The following is a 20,392-nucleotide window of genomic DNA, read 5'->3' as shown; positions in this document are numbered from 1 at the left end:
CTAAACACTCTGATTAAAGGCAGCAATTGTCAGGCTAAAGAGAAAAAGAAAACCCAAATATAAGGATGTTAGACATAGAGATCGGTGTAAATATATAGATGGCTTCCAAGACAAAATGGGGAAAACATTCAGGCAGACACTAAATCTAAGCAAGGCAGAGAAGCCCCGTCCCTCCAAGGAAACGTAAAGCCAAAACCATTGGCAGGGACAAACCAGTCCTAAAGAAGACACACCCAACATGCGTGTGCCTCTCCTACCAGGCTTTAAAGACACGAAAACCAAAACTGCCCAAACGACGAGGGCAGAGTCAACGAAGCCCTAATTCTACTCGGAGATGTTAACCCTTCTGTCCCAGCGACTGAACGCTCCAGCCCCAGACACCAGGAATGGTGTGTGAGACGTGCTGAGCATCAGGGATCGGCGTGACCAAGCCGGCCTCTGCCCAACAGACACGGCCGACCGCTGCCGAGCTCCCACTCTGTTCACGCGCACCCACGCTCTCCACCAGGACAGACCACGGACAGGCCGTCAGACAGACCCTGCCGCCTCAAGTTCCGAAGTCATACGTTACGTTCTCTGACCCTGAATGCTTTCCGCATAATGACTATTAGCAATGGGAGTGTCTCGCAACACAGAAATAAGTATAGAATGGCACAGGACACCAAAAAATGGAAGGAGAAAAATGCCAGACTCTGCCACGTGGGAAGACAGTTCCTCCAGGGAAAACATGTGAATAAATATATGTCAATGCCGAGGGAAAAAATGAGCTTGAACTAATAAGAATTTCCCTTTAGAAAAACTGACAGTTGATTAGACTGCCTCAAAGAAAATATAATAAGTTGTAACTCGGCCAGAGAGAGAATATTATCAATCATTACCCACCACATGTGGAGAACTAAGTATTTAAAAGATACGTTTCCCTATAAAAGTCTCTTGCACACGTTTAATGAATGGGCTGAGCGGGATGCTTGGCCCCCGCCACCAAAGCAGCCTGCAGCAGCTATAAAGTACAAATAAGCGTAACCTTTTTCCAAACGAAAGAAAGTATTTCATTAAATGATGGTTAGACAATAGAAGAAAGAAATACCTTTTAGAAATCAAATAAAAGAAAAGAATAAAAAAGAATAATTTTTAAAAAGGAAGCAAAGTACAATTAAAAGTAAAATTAAAAACGAAAGAATTAAGCTAAAACAGCTCAAAGGAATACAAAAACATTACATGGCTAAGGCATGAAAGACGAAGCATCGCATGCTCCCAAAAGTAAAAGTGAAACGAGGCAAAACCACACGTTCCAAAATCCAACACCTCCGGGCCCATGGCATATACGGCCGTGCCAACCCCTAGCCGGCCTCAGGTGACAGATCCCAGAAGAAGAAAACGGGCCTCTGGCCTTCCCTTCTGCAGCAGAGGATGCAACAGCCCCGACCTCCTTCTGTGTGGGCGGAAGGCAACCCAGAGAGGGCGAGGCCTCCCCAGCCACCTCGGCCAGCCCACAGCCCACGCAAAGGCCCCACCATCTTGTAACTCCAAGGAAGTACTGACAGGTCCTGTAACGCGACCCAGACAGTCATCGTGTTTGGGCTGCAGTAAAGTCAGCCCCAGCTCCAAAAGGTAACTTCTACTCATATGTAAAATTATGTCTTAAAATAAATATGTTCTATATGTCACATCTGTCATATACATTAAACGTAATGCAAATCATTAGAGAGCAAAACAGGATATGAACAGGAACGGTAAGTCCTGGTGAACGTCCGTCAGTCTTACTGGGAGGAGTCGGAAGGCAAAGCAGAGGTGCTCATGGATGTCACTGCCAGGATGTGACCGGCGCTGTGGACACACCCTGGTAGGAAAGTCACCGTGTAGGACACACGGTTTAAGGCTGAACACTGGGCAGGAGGGCACCTCCTCGCTTCTCCCCATCTCCACCTGCCAACAAACTGGTCACTGCCAATCTGGGCAGCACCTGAGGGGAAGGGGTCGGAAAGATGACCAAGGGGGTTTTTTCATTCCCAGATCCAGGACCCTGCGAGCCAGTGGGTTTTACGATGGTTTTAGAACGGGCTCTGGACGGCCACGTCAACCTCCAAGGCCAGAGGCAGGGCAACGGTACGTATGGTACTTTCTACTGTGGATTCAGGATCTTCAACTATTAAGCTCTGGATGTAAAAAGTATTTACAAGTTAAAATTGTGACTTCTGCTTCATATTCCCTTCTAATGTTCCTACTTTTTAGAGCAAACTCTGTCACGATCAAACACAACACGGGGCAGACAAAAGGAGGTCCCCGGCTGCTTTATGGAAAGTAACACAATGATGAACAAATACTAAATGAATAAATATGAGAACACACTGTGTGCTTCACGGTCTCCCCGCTGCAAGCCTCCCCTCAACCCACCCCTGCAGGAACCATTAAAAATGCAGAAACCAGTATTTTTGTGCGGAATTACCAGCTTACTATTTCTTCTAGAACATGCCAGTGAACACAGCCCACATGTAATCTTAATGAAACTGTGTTGCCAGTTATTGTCAATAATTATTCTGCAGATATTCATCACCAAAATCACACATTTCCCAGCAAAACCACAGCTCTGAGACATAGTTATATCCTCGGTAGTAACAAGAACAAAACACAAGGAGATGATACATTATTTTCTCAAAAAATCAAGTAAATTAACTTCATTAATTGGTTATAATTAGTAAACAGAAAATACTATTTTAATGTACATAAAAGAGTGACAATGACCAAGACCTTGAAAACATTCCCCAAATATTACAACTTCCTCTTGTAAACATCATATCCAACATACACCAGAATCTCAACAAAAAAAAAGGCACTTAAGAATCTTTCTGAACCACTTCTATACAAGCTTGTTCAAAAGAAACTCAACAACCAACAAATACTTTTGGTACACAGACCCTGAGAACTTGTGGTATCCAGTATATTATTAAGACACATCTGAAATTATTTTATCCATTTCATTTCAACCAATGTTTTCTGCACAAATTCATGTGACTTCCCATAATCTTTTACCAAATTTGGTAAATCTAAATTTTACAGTTAAAATTTTAAAGGACTGCTTAATTTTAATTAGAGTTCTGTCTGAACACTGAACATATCTGTCTGGCGGTGCATTTCTGCTACCAAACCAAGACGAAACGGTTTCTGAAATGACTAATTTCTGGACGCCTCTACGTTTGCAGAAGACCATCAGATGTACTAAGCTGATCATTTCATGCTTTATTTTCAGATTCAAACGATAAAGAAGAAGGAAGTGAAAGAGGAAAAGGCCCTATCTGATCTTCAGCAGCTTCGTCGCCTAAGTTACAAAGTCTGTGGTTTATCAACAGTCCTGTTTAAAAATGTTTTAAAAAAATAAAGCACCTAATGCTGTGATGATAAAAATCTATAGCCTTTCAAAGTTCTTTAGGTTAAAGCTTTTGAGCATATTTAAAAAATGTAAAATAGGTATTGGAAATACAGCACCGCCTTTTGTTAATTTTACTTCAATAACAGAGTATAACTTAATTCCTGAACGCCACCCAGATGGAAGGCACCCTCCAAGACTCTACAAGAGCTTGTCCTTAAAAACCTAAAAGCCAGTGGCTACCACGAGTCAGGGTGATGAAGGCCGAGTTCAGGATGTAAGACAGACTGTAACTGCCCCAGGCAGCTAATAAAAGGATTAATACTCGGCAGCTTTTCTGAGCATCCCTTTCACGAATTTCACCCATTCCATGAAGCTGTTAAACTTTTAAAGAAGAGGTGAACTTCACGAGGATGACTAAGCTCTCAACACCCTTTACAACCTCCATTCCCTTCCACTAAAGCTCAACTCAGTGCCTTGAAAGCAGGGCTCCAAGGATTCAGCAAACGTCCCCGAGTACGTCCCCTGGGCCAGACCCTGCGCTGGCCTCCAAGGGAACAAAACCACGCTCAACAGCTCTCTGCCAAGGTCACACGAGCAGACGGAACGCTTCTTGATCATCTTCCTTAAACACAAACATTTATATCAAAAGCAACACATTCTTTGCTCTTATTTATTCACACGAGCTTTTGAATATGAAGGCAAACACCACCTAACTTCAGAAAAAGACAACCACCGGGTGCCCAGCCGAGACCTGACAAGACGCCCACAGAGCTGACACTCAGAGGCAGTGCCTGAGGGGACGAAGGTCAGCTGAAGGGGCCTCCAGGATGTCTGCTCTTCTCCCCACACTGCCTCCTGACGTCTGCTAAAGACCAGTCCTGCCCCCAAGCCCCGCCACCATCAGAGCGGACCCTGAGGAGAGCAGCAGCCGGCACACCTTCCAGAAGTAAGAGGGGGGGCGGGTATTAACTTGAAAAACCCAGCAGTCCCCTTAGATTCAAGCAGCAAAGATGAAGACCATGTGACCGATCAAAGTACCTACCAAGACTTCATAATCACGCTATCAAAAAATATGAACTGCACAGCATCCCTATCAAAGCAATAATAATAATCAACGGACACTGAACACTGACGTCGGATCTGCTTTTCACGCGTGCGGGCAGCCATGTGAAGGAGGGTGTGAAGTCCAAAGCCAAGTTTAAAAGCGCAGCTGTACTTAAATATTTTCTATGTAAAACAAAAAGAGCGCATGTCACACGTGTGGTTCCAAAGAGCCACATTAAGTTCTGACCCCGGTCGGCAAGCAGGAGAAAGTCCAAGTTCTCCCCCGGCAGCCCGGGGTGTAAGGCGAACACGCTCACGGAGCTGAGCCTAACGCGGCCCCGCGCGCGGACGGAGAGGGTCCGTCAGAACCAGTTCCTGGATGCCCACGGCGCTGAAGCCAAGACCTGCGGGCCACGTCCTACCCACAGGTTTTCTTCCACGCTGGGCAGCCTGCCAAGTGTCCTGAGCCACTTCAGTGCAGGCGTGGTTCTTCACTGAGGCTCTACTTTCTAAATGTCAGGGCTTCGCTGGGTTTGGGGCGTGGGGGTGGGGTACAGGGTGGGCTTTAAGGCAGCCTCCGAAAACGTACTCATGGCGACTGTCCTGGGACAGGGAAGATGTGCGTCCTGAAGGGGAAGGCTGGAGCCGAGGCCGTCCCGAAAGTGCCCGGCCCCAGACAGCGCGGCCACATGCGTGGGATGTCCCTGCTCCGGCCACCCCGGGACACACGCCACATCGCTTCCGCAACACACGGCTCTCTGCGGGCTGATGTGGCCACAGCGCGAGTCTGCGCAACGGCAGGCGCGACGCTGGGGCCCAACGCCTTCCATTCACTCGGCAAATATCTGAACGCCTTCAGATACAAGTTAGGAAGTCGGGGCAGGTCCTCGAAGTGCTTCCTGGAAGCACTGCACATAGACACCCAGATGGATGGATGCGTTCCTCTACGGAACACGTATGTAAGAACGCAGTACATGCTAAATACAGGCGGTTTCTGGGCAAACAGGGTCCCCGTAGGTGAAAAGTTATCAAATCCAAAGTGGGCTCGGGAATTCCTTTTGCATCAGGCTCGCAGATACTGACGAAGGTTCTGCTTCCCGAAAAGAGTAAAGGCGGGTAAACCGCTCCCACGAGCTGGAGCTGAGAGACGGTGCTGACCCGGAGGGGCAGGTAAACACGGGACATTGAAGGCAAAGAGGGATTTGTTCCTGAGAGACGTCAGTCCAGCTGACGAGAAGGGGACAGAGAAGACGAGGTCTGCGCGACAGGCGCTGAGAACCACTGATGAAGCACCAGACCTGTGAGGTCCCGGAGTCCCCAAATATGGAGATGTAAGTCCTAGAAAAGGAGAGGAGGTGGCGGAGGGGAGCCCCTGAGGCAGGGGAAAGCTCGGTCGCTGTTTTACGTGGAATTGCACTCGCTTCACGAATTTCAGAGAAGACACGCATTCCTGTTTCATAGAAAGAATCCCTGCGCCCCAGACGCTTTCCTCCCTAGGATTTCCTAACGCGATCACAAAGCCACTCACGCGAGCTTCGGAGAGGCTACAGACCAGCAGACTTTTAAAAATTGATTAAATCTACTAAAAAGCAATAGGCTAAAATCCAGACTCTAGAACCAGACCACGCTGGGCAAGTTTCTTCATTTCTCTGTGTGCAAAAGGAAGATAAACGTTTCCTGTCTTAACTAATCAGTCCACGTAGAAGACCCTGAGCCACGCGAGGCACCACATGCGAGGCAAGTCTCAGCTGCTGCTACTGCCGCTGCCGTGGCTCGGGAGGCGCGGCCGCCGAGGAAGCAGACGGAGCGCCTGGGCAGAACCCCGAGGAGGCCGCATCTCCCACCTTCCCGTGGAGGAGAAGGCACTTCCATTTCTCAGAAGTCCTGAGTCACCGCGGGGAAGTCTGGGGCAGCGTGGGGACAGTCAGTTCTGTTATTACAACTGAGCAGAGGCCGCCCCGCAGGCTGCAAAGAGAAGAGTGACGGCCGCGGGGAGCCTGGAAACCTACCAGGAGTAGCATTTTGATCTGAATGTTGGCACTTCCCTCTGGGTGGTTGGAACACAAGGGACTGGGAGGCTGTCCAGCCAGGAACACATCCGTGTAAAGTGTCCCGACCGGCCTAGGACCGCCAGAACCAATTCTAGCAACAAACAGGAAATGCACTGGGAAGACTGCCAGCCCCACCTCACGGCTGTTCTTAAATTTGTGGGGCCCTATATTGCCCCGCGTTTTTTTTCCAGAAATTCAATGCGATGCCTCTGACACAGGCCCAAATAGATCAGAGGGCGATGATCCCCTGAAAGAGCTAGTTAACCCAAGTTCTATGTCACCACCTGACACCATTACAGATCACTAAACACTCAGTCGTCGTTGGTCGCTGAAGACATTACGATCTGAATTACTCAGGACAGATGAGAGACTTTAGAACGTCTCTGTTAAAAAGTGAACAAGAGAACCCAGCCAAGTATCTTATATAATGTTACCAATCTCAGCATAAACCAAGTGCTCCGCAGCCTCGTCTTCTCTACGGAGTCAGACACTCACCAAGACATCAAGCAGCACCCTGAGACGGGCAGAGAGACTTTTCGTGATGTCCCAGCATCCTCTCCTTGTCGGGTGATTAGTAAATTCCTGGTGATCTTCTTGCCACTCGCCCCTCTACGGGGACACCGCAATGATTGTTCCAGGAATGGTCAGGCCCAGTCCAACTTGGGTTCCTGGGATCCAAGGTTCTGGGGGATTCTGGGGCAGAAACTCCCTGGTTCTCAAAAGAGAGGCCCCAGAAAGCAGAGACCCAGCTTCCCTGTGAGCCATGCCTCAGAGTCCCGATGCCACGCTGCGGTGGCAGGCGAGAGGCAGCGCCCCTGCCGTGACCCACTTCTAGACTTCCTCTTCCAGGGACGAGCACGGTCCTGGTGATCGAAGCTGATTTTATATCTGTACCCTAAAGCCCCCAAATTGACACATTTTGTTTTTCAGGTCTACACTAGAACACCAACCAGATGCCTTTAAATGTCAGCAAAACAAGAAAAAGATTATCCTACTTTAAACAAACTGAGGCCTGTATCAGACTCTTATTTAGATAAACAGGTTCTGTTGACAGCTAAATAGAACTGTTCTAAGAACTCTAATAATTTCTAGACATTCTCCCGTTAATACTTATCAAAGGAAAAACGTTAATAAAACCACTTAGAAACATCAAACTCTCAATGTGATATGAGTCTCATTATAGAATAGCATTTACTTTTTAAAGGACCCAAAACTTTAAGTTGTTATACCCAGAAGCATTAGTCATGTTCCTACTATTTAAGTCATCGTCAAAAGAAGAAAAGTTGTGAATGATTTTCACAGGGTTCCGTGTAGCTTTTAAAACAATCTTTAGAATTTGCTGCCAACCAGCCTTCTTTAAGGGAGCACCTGGGTGGGACGGACTCACTGCAAGCCCCCAAGGGGCCCACCTCACCAGGCCGGATAAACTGTTAACACACACACGAAGGCAGTTCTACTCAGTAGTGATTTCAATATTCGCAGCAAAAGGGCAAGAAGGCCGCGAAAGACCAAAGGGGAAAAATCACACTGGACTAACTAGTTCCTGAAAGAGAGAGGAGGGGAAAGACCATGAGGAAGGGGCACACCACTCACCAGCCTTTCTGGGGGGGTCACAGCACCCTGCCACGGGCACAGACCCAGGGTCCCCGAAGGCAGGGGGACCCGTTTATCAAGGCCACGTTCACATGCGCTCCCCCTTACCGAGCGCCCCCAGGGCCCCTACGAGGGGTCCCCCGTCCTGCGTGACCTCTGCCCCGACCTAGCCTCCAGCCTGGGGCCGCCCTGCTGTGCAGCCTCCGAGGGTCATTGCACAGAGGACCAGCAAGCCTGCCCGCCTGGGCTCTCTGCTAGAAGCCGGGATCTCGGCACCTCCGGCCCACTCATCCCCAGAGGTCCCCGTTAGAGCTGGGGGAGGTGGATGACGTCTCTGGGTGGCTTATGAGTCCGGGAGAGGGGACAAAGGAGAGCAGTACAGGCCACCGAGCGCTGCTGCCTGGGAGAGGCGGTGGAGAGAGCAGCAGTGGCCTCACCCCCCGGGCCCGTCCCTCGTCCCCTCTCCTCAGTCGGCTTCTCTGCACTGCCCAGGATCATGCGGCATCTGCCGCCATTGGCCCTGGAAATCAGTCCCCGAGCCTCATAATATCGGGCTTTGCGGTTCCAGTTAGACGGCTGTTCCTTTTTCACGACGGTCATTTCAGCAGCAGGACCGAGCCTGTTTTGTTTTGTAACAGATCCCTTCAGTCGCCTCCGGGCACAAAGGTGCAAAAACTGTTTCCCAGAAAACAGACTGTGTTACAGTTTATCTTGTCCTTGTCTTTATACCTGAATGTAACCCTTCTTACCCCAGAGAAGAAAACTTCTGAATTAAATATCTTAAAAATAAAGCCTGGCCTCTCCTGAGCTGTAGGACAGCCGAGGCCCACGCACAGCAGCTCCGGTACCACAGCGGGGAGACTCACGACCTGGGGCTGCAGCTGTACCTGCTGATTTAGTCAGTCCAGCCTGGTCATCTGTCTGAAGGCACTGGTTTCCCTCTTAGAAACTCCTCGTGCTTGTCCCCTTTATAATCTGTCTCACTGTTAAATAGAAAAACGTGAAAACCAGATGCAGTTATGAAGGTCAGGTGTACGTCTGTGGACGGACAGAAAGGGCACGAAGACAACGATTAAAAGCAACGATAACCTCTGTCTCTGTCAACAGTTCCCCGAGAGAGACATGAACTGTCATCTACCTCCGTGAAGACGGTCAACAATGAGGCTAAAAACTCCTCAGCCACAGCAGGCCAGTTCTCCAGCACACACACGTATTTACACCGGAGCAGAGCGGGTCGGACGGATCGCAATTAAGTTCGCTCTGCGCCGGGCCCGGGCAGCGCATCCCGGGGTTTCTTCCAAGGAGAACAGAACCGAGTGGATGTTTTTAAACTTTATGGCGAGAAAGAAATGTGATTACTCTGTGAAGTATGTGAAACAGCAGAAAAGACTTTGCTCTCAGGAAAAAACTAAAATAAAAAATTTTAATTAGAGAGAAATCGTGTTTTCCAAAGGAACCGAGCCTGCCTCACAAACCAGCACGTCAGGTGAGCACCGCCTCACGCGCCTTAGCCAATGTGATGGTGGGTATTGTGCAGGTTGATTCTTACCATAAATACACGACAGAACAGATTTAAATTGGAGCTGGGAAAAAAAGTGTGGGATTTGAGTCTTCTAAGAGAACTTGCTTGGGCCTGAAAAGTACAGAAACGGACCCACTTTGTACACACAGGGCAACAACAGGTAGCCTTCGGCACGGGCAAAGGCTCCCCACCACTGCGCCCACCCCTTGCCTTTGGCCTCGCCCGACTGGGGACCAACCTGAGCACCCGGCTGTCCCACCCAGCCGGAAGCACAGCAGGAAGGGCTGCTGGGCCAGGCCCGTGTGTGGCTTCCTACCTAAAATTAGTCATGCCCACGTCGCCACTGCTGGGCTGGGCTCCTCTATTTTAAGGTGTGCAGCTCCAAACGGCTTAAGAGCATATAATTGCTTTTTAAAAAAAGGCATATAATTGCTGGCCAGTTTCTGAAGCTCAAAGTGTCACCTGATTTTCCACCGAAAATGGCCACCTCCTGTCCCCAGAGCCCACACCTGACCAGCGTGTTATCCAGGGTCCGAGCCCACGGTCAAGAGAGTCACACCAGCGACGTCCATGGAAACACACTGCCAAGGACCCATCGAGGGGAAGCAGCAGGAAGACAGCCCTCATTCCTTCCCGCCACCCCCAGTCCCCTTCCACCCCACATGTGACCAAAGTGGGGGGAGACTGACAGAAATCACCGAAGTGTCCTTTTCAGGAAGTTGTACAGAACCGACAGCTGAAACTCTTCCAGAAGATGCCAGACGGTCCCCCTCCCTCCCAAAGTGCTGCGCTCAGGATGCAGCTGCGAGAGAAAGGGCTGTTCCAGAAACATCACGAGGAAACTGGTGTGGCTCCGCTGTGCCGGCGGAGAATTGTCACCAATGTTTCCAAAATGAGCTACCTTGCCAAAGGCGCATGGAGGAAAACGAAAAGGCAGGGCCTTCCACCCAAACTGGGCCAGCCAGGGGTAAGACAGCGGGGTCGGGCGTACGCAGGGGGCACAACCAAAACCCAAGCTGCCGCCAGGACATCTGTGATTTCTACAAGCTCAGGGCCAGGCCAGCACTTGAGCGCGGGACACCTGTCTGGACAGGCTTGAGCCCGTTCCAAGTTGACAAAGCACACATACCTTCATCTTCAGAGGCATGACATTTCACGTTCAGTACCAGGTCAAAGGTTCTTTCTGGGTTCTCCCTGCACGAAAAAGAACTCTGTTATATTTCTCTCCTATGACATAAATAAGCATCTCTATGAAGTCACTGTTTTCATAGCTCTAGAAATAAATCTTGTTCTGGTCTCAATAGATACCACGGAACTACAGGACCACAATGTAGCCGAAATGAAGTGTGTTCCCCAGCTCAGCAACCAAAGAGAGCTGAGGACGAGGAGTTCTGAGGCTTAACATTTAACCTCCGAGCCTGTTTTTTCACCTAGAAAGTGCCTTGTTCACATAACAGGATAATTGTGAGGATCGTAAGTGAAATAATCCATCTGGAAGTACTCTATGAAGAATTAAGTGACGTGGCAATGGAAAGCATTGTCTTTATTTTACTGAATCGAAACCAAAGCCACCCACTCCTGAGTGCCTCCCCGTTTCTGCCTACAGAGCCCACGGGCAGGTCCTCAGACTTTCTTCAAAGGACTTGCAATGTAAGTGTCAATTGCGAATAACCCGGTTCCACCTGCCGCCCTCCAGACCACCCTGAGACTCGTCTAGCGCTCCTTCAATGAGGTGCTCTGCACATGTTTTTCTTGAGATATAATTATACTCTCCTTCAGCACATCTCACGTAGCAGGCTACACCCAGACTGCAAGGCCGACACAAAAGGCCCTGTTCTACGTCTCAGGTCAATGACCTTTGGGGAAACTGGACATGGGCCTCCGTATTCCATTCCGCCACCAGGAACAGGAGGTTGCTTGGCTCCATTCAGAAATTATCCACCTCCTGACCACCTTCTCGTACATTCAACCTACTCATTGGCTTAGTTTCAAAAAGCGGACTGAAATCTACTGAGACACTTTTTTTTTTTTCAAAAGAGTTTTGTTTTAATCTTCCTGCCAGAAGATAAAAGATTAAAGTCTGACACCACAATGTCCACGTGACCAAAGTGTTAATACATTTCAGTTTTTCCTGGTAAGGAGACCTGAGTGGCTCTGTACATTGGCTGTTTTTCACGTACACTTCCTTCCAACACTGCTGCCACTTGGGGCTTCTAAATAAACATTCTTTTGCTTTTTAAATTTTATTACAAGACAAGAATCCAGAAACAGGAAGTGACAAGCCATATAAATTAATGCGCAAATACATACCTCCCCAGCCCTCCCCCTATTAACTTGTTTAAATGGTAATAATCTGACTCGGGCCGCAGCCTCCCTCAGAATCAACTCATGTCAAAAGTATACTTTTTAAGTCACTTACTCCGCCCCTCCCCCGCCCCTCCCCCCGCAGAAAATCAGTCTACATTACCGAATTTTCCTGCTATGTAAAAATTAAATACTGACTACATGACACTGTGAAATTTAAGAAGCCTCACACAGTAATACGGATATCTACGATATTCATCATTTTAAAGTCTGGGGGGCTGAGAAAAAAGGGGTGAGGGAAGAAAGAAGGAATTCTTGGCCAAGTAAGTTTCAGGATTAAAATAAAAAGGAGAGAGAGGGGAAAAAACAGGAAGCAAAACCCCCACAGCGATTCCAGTCTCTCCGGACGCCCCGCGCGGCCCCGAGCAAACGCCCGCGGCTGCAGGCTGGCGAGCCCGTGGAAATACTATCGCGGTGGGTGCGGGTCTGCGAGCGCCGCGCGCACCCAGGGCGCTGCCCCGCGGAGCGGCCGGAGCGGAGGGCGCCCTGCGGGAGGCACGCACAGAGCCCCGGGGAGCCCGGCCCCCCGACCGATCGGCCCCCCGCGGAGTCGGGACACCCGCAGCAGCAGCGAGCGACAGCGGCGCCCGCCGGGGACGTGGCCAGGCCCGGGCCTAGCGCCGCACTCACCGCGTCCTGCTGTCCATGGTCACATGTCGCGTGCGCGCTCGGGGGTCGCGCGGGGCAGCGCTCAGGTGCCCATGTCACCGCCCGCGCGCGCGCCCGGCCGCGGCCTCTGTGACAGATGCGGGCGCGGCCCGTGTCCCCGCCGCCCCGGGCCTCAGTTCCTGCGCGGCCGCCGCCGCTGACGACCAGGAAGTGGGCGGGGCGAGGGTGGGGGCGGGGCGGGCGCACCTGGGCACCTGACGGCGCGGCGACCCCCCGCGGCCCCGGTCCCCGCTGCCCCCGAAAACCTGCCTCCGCCCGCGGCCGGGTCGCGCAGAACTGGGTCCCCGAAGCCGAGGTGCCGGCGCCGCCCGCGATGCGCCGGTTGGGGGCGTTTCCTGTCATTTGGGCAGCGCGCCGGCAGCCTGAGCCTCCTGCCCGTCCAGCTAGGGCCTGGGGCCGCGGTGCGGGGCCCAGGGCCGCCCCCTCCTCCTCCAGGAACGCCCACCCACGAGCACCTGCCCCGGAGGCCACCAGGTGCCACAGACGGCCCTGCACGCGCTGCGCGCGCAAGGCCTGCGCGGTCAGCACTGTCATGGGGGCAGGTGGCACGAAGGCCGGAGGCCCGGGGCTGACCTGTCCAGCGCAGGGGGTGGGGGGGGAGGGGACAGGTGTGTGCACGGTCCCAGGACTTGCCATTGACTCCAGGTGACGGACACTGTGGCCAGCACCGGGAGCAGATGCACAGACAGGGACCCGGCCCAGGGGGCCACGGCAGGTTCACGCGCTGATGAGTGACCCTCAGCCCGCAGGCCTCTGTCTGTTCTGCGCCCTGGTCCCCAGGACCCTCGGAGAAGTCCTGGAGGGAAAGCCTCTTAAAGGAGTGTCCCTTCCGAGGAGGGTCCCCGCCCGGGCACGTGCACAGCACCTTCTGGAGGCTTCGCCGAGTCACGGTTACCAACCCTGACTCCTGGCCACCGCGCCGGTCACGCAGACACGGGCAGCTTCCGCCTTGATTCTTGCGCGGAAGGTAAGAGGAGCGGACACCACACGCGGTGGGAAGGTGAGTCAGGACGCGTCTGCGTCAAAGGAGGAGCCTCAGGAATTCGGTCTGTCCAGCTTGGAGGCTTAAGAGCCTAGAAGGAAACTCGGTTACACCCATTTTAAACGTTGTTGCCAAAGGTGGGAGGGACCCGGGCTTCAGGACCCGGTAAACGGCCGGGCCGAGCCACAGACCGAGGAGCCCAAAACGAGGACACACAAAATGTGCGCTGGAGCGCCCTGGGCTGTCAGAGCGCGACCGGGGCCGCGACGCTGGCCTCCGGTTTCCTGCTTCCTACATGTGTGGGATGGGAGGCCTGGCTTGTATCTCACAGGGACAACGTGGCGCGCAGGCCGAAAAGCGCTGCAGATGTTGTCTGGCCCCTGCAGAGAGTATTCTGTCGATTTCAGTTTCACAATTAGGCGAACTATATACACCACGGCCATTTTTCCCCCCAAATAAAACTTGTTTCTACCCAAGAAGGTGCCGTACTGCAATACCTTGAAAAAAAATTAAAATTCTGTGAACTAAAAGCCACTTCTGCTCCAAGTATTACTAAATTTCTAGGACTTCTCCTTTCATTATAATTAGTTTTCGTCCCCAAAAAAGGAACCGTACCCGGGATGCCGACATGAGAAGCTTTTAATATGTGAGTGGAAATATTCACACCTACGTTTTCCCCACTTGTTTGTTGGGATGTAAGCGACAGTTACACCCCTGCGTAATATACAAATATTTTCAATTTACTTTAAGTCTATAAAGGGAAAATACTACATATGCACATACCAAACAAATTTTTTAAACTAGCTTTTAAGCTGACCATCATGAATAGATTCATTTACCTATGCTGGTATTAGCCAGATGGAAGGGATAGAAACACATACGTATGTAATTGGCATGGCTTGTTTAAAGTTACTGAAAAAAAGAGTTTTGTATACACTTACCTTGGTGACATGTTTATGTAAACCAATGATGTAATGGTTTTAGCAACACTCATTTCGTACAGAACTTCCGACAGGATTGATGTGAAGTGTGGCAAGGGCACATCTCCAAACTGCAACTAGATCCTCCCAAGATCCTATTTCAGCCATAATATTTCCTACCTGACAACCGACACTAACATTTTTTCAGACCACAGCAGTCAAAGCACATGGTCTGTGTTGTTGTCAGAGTCTGTAAGCTATTCATCTTTTAAACTGTTCGGAGCGTGTCAACTTTTTGCATGTTTTTCAAGAATATATACTCTGCAGCTCATAGGTAAGGTGTCCTAAAAATATGTCCTGGGTCAAGTGGTGCTGACGTCTTTCTGTTACTGACTTCGCTTGGCACAATCCACTTAATGGGAGAGAGGAGTTACAATCTCCTAATGATGAGGGTGGATTCGTCTATCTCAGCTTGCAATTCTGTCCATTTTTGCTTCGTATAGTCTGGGACTGTTATACCATGCAAGCCAGTTTATAATTGTTCTGTCTGCCTGGGAAGTTTATCATCTGTTGTGGCTATAACTCTAGTCAATGCTTTTTGTCTCAGCATCTAAACAGGTTTCTCCGGATGAGAACTTGCCTAGAATTCGTATATCTCTTTTCATCCTATTAAGGGAACACTTTCTAAGATACTGTGTTTCAGATTCATCTTCCAAATGTTAACTTTTACTCTCATCTGATCATCTTTGACTGGTAAGTATTTAGAACATTGCGTACATTATAATTGCCGCTATATTTGAGTTTATATCTGCCCTCTAGTGTGCTTTCGATTTGTTTTTTCTTGATTTGTGGGTTTTTTTTTTTTTCTTCACTGCTGCCTTCTTTAGAACTGACTGATTTTTTTTGGTGCCTCTACTTCTTCCTCCTTTTTTTCTGAAGCCTTGTATTCTGTTCCTATTCATTTGGTGGTTATCCTGGAAATTCTAGAGGCACATTTTAACTGATTAAATCCAGAGTTTATCAATACATCAGCCTTCTCCCAAACAACACCAGGGCCTTTAAAACACCCTTCAAAGTGACCGTACATCATTAATGTTGTTTTATATACAGTCAACGATTGTTTAGATTTACTCAGAGGATCCCCGCTTATTTTGCTGCCCTGTTATTTTCATCGTACACCTCCTACGGTCACATCCCTTCTGCCTAAAACATATGCTAGAGGCGTAACATGGCATCTCCGTCTTTGTTTGAGTGGGGATGTATCTATTTCACGCTCATTCTTTAAAAATATTTCCACTGATCAAGGATTCTACGTTGACAATTATTCCTTCTGCATCTATTCCATAGCATTATACTGTTTTCCAGCTTCCCTCATTAAACCTGAATTTTTTAAATAGTCGTGAAATGGAATCTGTCTTTCCTTCCTGAAAACTTAAGATGCTTCGTTTGTCTTTAGCTTTCTATAGTCTCGCGGTAGGGGTGTTTTTCACACACTGATGTTTCTCTCCCTCTCTTTCTCCCTCCCTTCCCCTCTCTCTAAAAATAATAAATAAGATTTTTTTAAGTAGTCTTCCAGGTTAAAGAAAAGAGGCTGAAATCATTCTTAACATCTTTATTACCAAATCTGAATATATCCAAACACTTATAAAATTCAAGTAGAAAATGGTATCTGTTTCCTTTGCTGCTAAACATTTAGTGGAAAAGATCGCAAAATTCTCAAAGACAATACAGCAAAGATATCCTGTGCTCTGCCCCTTTCCCTGCCCCCTTTGCACGTGATTTTCCCCAAATTACAGAATGACATGCTCTTACCTCTGACCAGCTTCTGCTCCTTCACCCTCGTCTTTGGGCCCCAACCTGCCAGACATCGGGAGACTTCAAACAGCCCTTGGAGGGAAGAGCAAAGATTAGAAGCTGAGCGTCACACACAGGCTGTGAGCAAAGAAGTCCAGTTTTCTTCCCAGACCTGGGGGCTTCGCCTGGGACACAAGACGCAGGTGGTGTGTGTGGCCCTGTTTCCACCTGGGAAGGACTCTCCTGACCCCGCCCACGGGACGCTCTGTGAGCAAACACACCTTCATTGTGTGGCAGTTGCTCACACCCACGCAGTCCTCCAGGGGGTGAGTCATCACACCCCACTGGAGTGACGTCGGGGTGCACCGGAGGGAAACATGGGGCGTCTCGTCTCACATGCACCTTCCAGCTGCATCGGGGACCCCTCTGAGCACCCCTAACCCTGACACAGAGAAGTTATCCAACCACGTTCCTGGGTGCCAAGGGCCACTTTCCTAAAAGACAAGAACATAAGGGCAGAAAACATGACATGTACTTGAATAATCGGATCCACTCGGGGGTGGAAAAGGAAAACGCAGCGGGGTGGGGCGTGAACTCAGTCAAGTGCTGAGTCCGGAGGTAGAATTCCGCAGCAGAAGGTCCTTGGAGTTATGGACAGACCCGAAATCCCGCCCTCTTCCCCCACTGCCTCTTTCCTTTCTGTCCCAGGGCAGGACGGGGCTAAAATACATGAGAACTGAGCCTTCTAGGGGCTTCCAGAGCAGGCGCGTCGCTGCATCTCTGCCGCGTGGCGGAGGGAGCGCTCTGCGGGCCCTCTTCTCTGGGGAGGGCGGAGGCGCTCCCCGAACTGGCCACGGGCTCGGTTGGGTGGGGATTCGCTTCCTTGGCATCAAGGGCTCAGTCTTCCCTGCCCGTCTTTGTTCGCTGCGCACAAGGCCCACCTTCTCCGCGCACCTCTGGGGTCGGCCCGCCCGAAGCACAGAGCTCAGCTGGGATGGGGAGGCGGCCTTGGGATCCGTGACTCAACCTCAGAGCCTGTGACTCAGGGGACGGACAGCTGCCCCTGCACCCCACGCCCTGGGTCGCCCCTTCGCGTCCCTCTGGGCTGCACTGTGAATCAGGAGCACGTGGCATTAGACTGTGCCCTGTGCATAGCAGTCATGCCGCCTTCCTGCGTCCTCACTCAGGCGCGCCGCCACGGAGGCGCGGCCGCTTGCCATCCGCCAGTGACATCAGCAAGGCCCTGTATTCCGCTGGTCGGTTTTTAAAACATGCAAGAAAAGCAGCACACATTCAGCCCCGAGGAGGGGAGAACTGCATCCTCCCACTCACCGGGGACGCGTCATCAGGGGGATGTTCTCCGACCCCTCACCTGGCAGGGGGCGCCTGGCAGTGTCCTGCAGGCAGGAGAGCGTCTGTAGACTGCAGAGTGACTGTAAGAGGAGCCCGTCACACCCTAAAATCAGACCCCAAGTCAGTGAACATGCAGCGGAGGTCCCCCCACCGTCTCGGGTGCCCCTGGTTACAATCATTTCCTGCAAGAAGCCCAGGGTAGACCAGAGCTCAGCCGCCATGACTGCCCTGGCCCTCGGCTGGCTGCTCAGACTCTCGGGCGCTGATTACCACACCAGGGCTGGAGCCTCTAGGGCTGAGCCTCTCCGTCCAGTTTGTCACGCACAGAATGGGGTTTTAGGGGTGAGTTTAGGGCCACACTATGAAGGGCTACCAAACGTGAAGCGCGTAGGAATGAGGCTGACATCCTCTGGGAGACAGGGCAGCGGTATTTCGGTGACAACTTCATGAAAGCCCTGCTCCCCCCTTTCAGGGAAGGGATCCAAAGCCTAAAAATGAAAGAGAGCGAGGACGAAATGTCAACAGGCCTCTAAGGACAGCTTTAACTGCGCCCATGTCACATTATGCTACCGTGTCCCCTTGCAACCCTGCTCAGCAAATGCCATCCCGTGAACTCACTCATGTCCCCGGAACTTAAACCCTTTGGAACCCAGACATATATAAGCCTGGCCCTTTTAGGCCCCAGTCACTGGTATCCCTAGTTTGCTGGGACAGCCAGGAAGTTTGAGAAGAAGCAATGTGACAGGGAAAGCGGTGCCGGCCACGAGAAGACAGGAGAGACAGTTTCCGTGTCATGCGGCGCGCATTGCTGCTCTTAGTGACTGCTGTCAGGCGCACCGCAGTGACATACGTGCAGAGAGACGCGCACAACACCTCTTGGGAGGCGAGCTTTTCATTCAGTGGCTCATAGGCTTTACGTTTCCCTCTCATTGTTCCTTTCCATAGAGCGACCCAGGAAGGGGCAGCCTCACCTCACTCCGGATCCCCGGGGGATTTCTGATCACGCCCCCTTTACTCCAAAACCGCCACAGGCGCGTGTAGTGAGTGACGCGGCCTTTGTGGGCGTTGCTGCTTGTGACCGAGCAGAGGGGGGGGAAGAAGGAACAGCCCGCACGTGCGGCTCCTGTCTTCTCATTTCGCCCCCACAGCCACGGAGCGAGCCACGCTCTTCCCTCTCTCACGGGTTGGACTCAAGGTAACCCCCCCTGGGGTCCACAAAGGGGCCCCAAACCCCGATCTTTCTGGACCCTAAGCCGCCAGCACACAGGGTTTACTGGGTGAAACGTAGACAGAACAAGCAGGAAGTTAGACTGATGAGCAGAAGGTGAGCAAGGAGATCCCCGCCCTCCTCACGCCTCGCTAGCACCGAGTGTCACGACGGCCCTCAGACAGGGGACCCATCCTCGGCTGCTCTCCGAAAGCCTCCTTCGTCCCTGCAGGGACGCTCAGCCCCGCCGCAGGCTCAGCACGAGGATGTGGATTCCTTCCCAAACAACAGTGCCCCCTGCCCCTGTGCGGACAGCCCCTCCCTGCAGCCTGCTGGGGCAGTGGAGCCTTCCCGGGCCTGCCACGCAGCTGTCGGGAAGACCCTCCCCTCCTACCTGTCCTGGGGGCCCGGCTCAGACCCCGCACCCTTCACCAAACTCCTCCCGCTAGCTCTAGCCCGCAGGCCCGGCCCTCCCCGGGCCGCCAGGATGCTTTCTCCCCAGCCCAGCTGTTTAATATTTAACTGCTCTCCGCTGTTTCTGCGTATAATAATGGAAGCACTTCCAACTCTAAGTACCTTGAGGGCTCTGTGTGTGTGTGTGCGCATTCCGCCAGTAATGCCTCCCAATTGGGGGGCTGTTTGGTATTCAGTAAGTTTATTGATTGATTGCTACAATAAGGGACCACCACTAGGTAAAGAAGGGAAGAATGACAGACGGTCTGTTATTGTCATTCTAGAAACCCCGAGGTCTGCATTTTCCCATTTTCAGGATGGGCTCGTCTGTAAAGCATTATTGTTTCCGTAAGACTCTGATAGAGAAAACATGTTTGGCTCAACATATAAAATCATGCTGGAAAGAATAAAAAAGCTAAAAGAGGAAATGAAAACTGAAGTGCACGTTAACGTTACCTGAATAAGAAAGTTCATGTGAAGACGTTTAAATGGCCCAGACTGCGAAGGCTTAATAAATTATTGTATTCCTCTAATAACTTGAGGCAGGGTAGGAGAAGAGAGGAGCTCCCCTCAGCCAGTAACAGACTTCTCCCAGAAGCTTCTGTACCTACCAGCCACTTCTGCGCACCCCCCAATTCTACCAGGCTTACTGACTATTTCATTCATTCATTCATTCAACTGACATTGTGAGAGCTTATTTTCCTAGCTTGAAATAACAAAGCACAATATGCCAAAAATGTTCTGTATCTTCTTCCACTTCCAATATTTAAATGGCGACACAAAAATTCACCAGTTCTGACAGGCTGTTTTAAATGCACGCTGCTGTGACGGCTGTCACAACACAACCTAACAAAATTGTTTTGAATGAAGTTAAAGACAGCTAAGTGCTACTAGAGCCATCGTACGGGAAAAAACAGAATGAACTTTTTGGCCAACCCAATATTTGCCTCATGGGCATCATGTCCAAATCTCAGGCCCTACGGCAGAATGGCTGTGGGTGAGTGTGGGTGCAGCCTCCACTCCAGGCCTCTCGGAGGCGGGGAATGTAGAAAGAGGGAGAGAGACTTCCTCGC

The 20,392-nt window shown here is 50.9% G+C and overlaps 1 protein-coding gene across 1 annotated transcript in view; it reads right to left on the bottom strand.

Annotated features, from left to right (window-relative positions):
* Positions 1 to 12,704, bottom strand: part of DENND1B (DENN domain containing 1B) — a 124,230-nt gene extending 111,526 nt beyond the window's left edge. The window contains exons 1-2 of the mRNA XM_090263264.1: positions 12,572 to 12,704; positions 10,707 to 10,771 (exon numbers count right to left, since the gene is read on the bottom strand). Coding sequence (XP_090119390.1) covers positions 10,707 to 10,771; positions 12,572 to 12,588 — 82 coding nt within the window. The 5' untranslated portion in view covers positions 12,589 to 12,704. The remainder of the gene's footprint in view (positions 1 to 10,706; positions 10,772 to 12,571) is intronic.
* Between the last annotated feature and the right edge of the window lie 7,688 nt (positions 12,705 to 20,392).

Source organism: Furipterus horrens, unplaced genomic scaffold (assembly GCF_987537825.1).
Source record: "Furipterus horrens unplaced genomic scaffold, mFurHor1.1.pri manual_scaffold_15, whole genome shotgun sequence".
Classification (NCBI taxonomy): domain Eukaryota; kingdom Metazoa; phylum Chordata; class Mammalia; order Chiroptera; family Furipteridae; genus Furipterus; species Furipterus horrens.
This window is presented reverse-complemented; position numbering and strand designations above follow the sequence as displayed.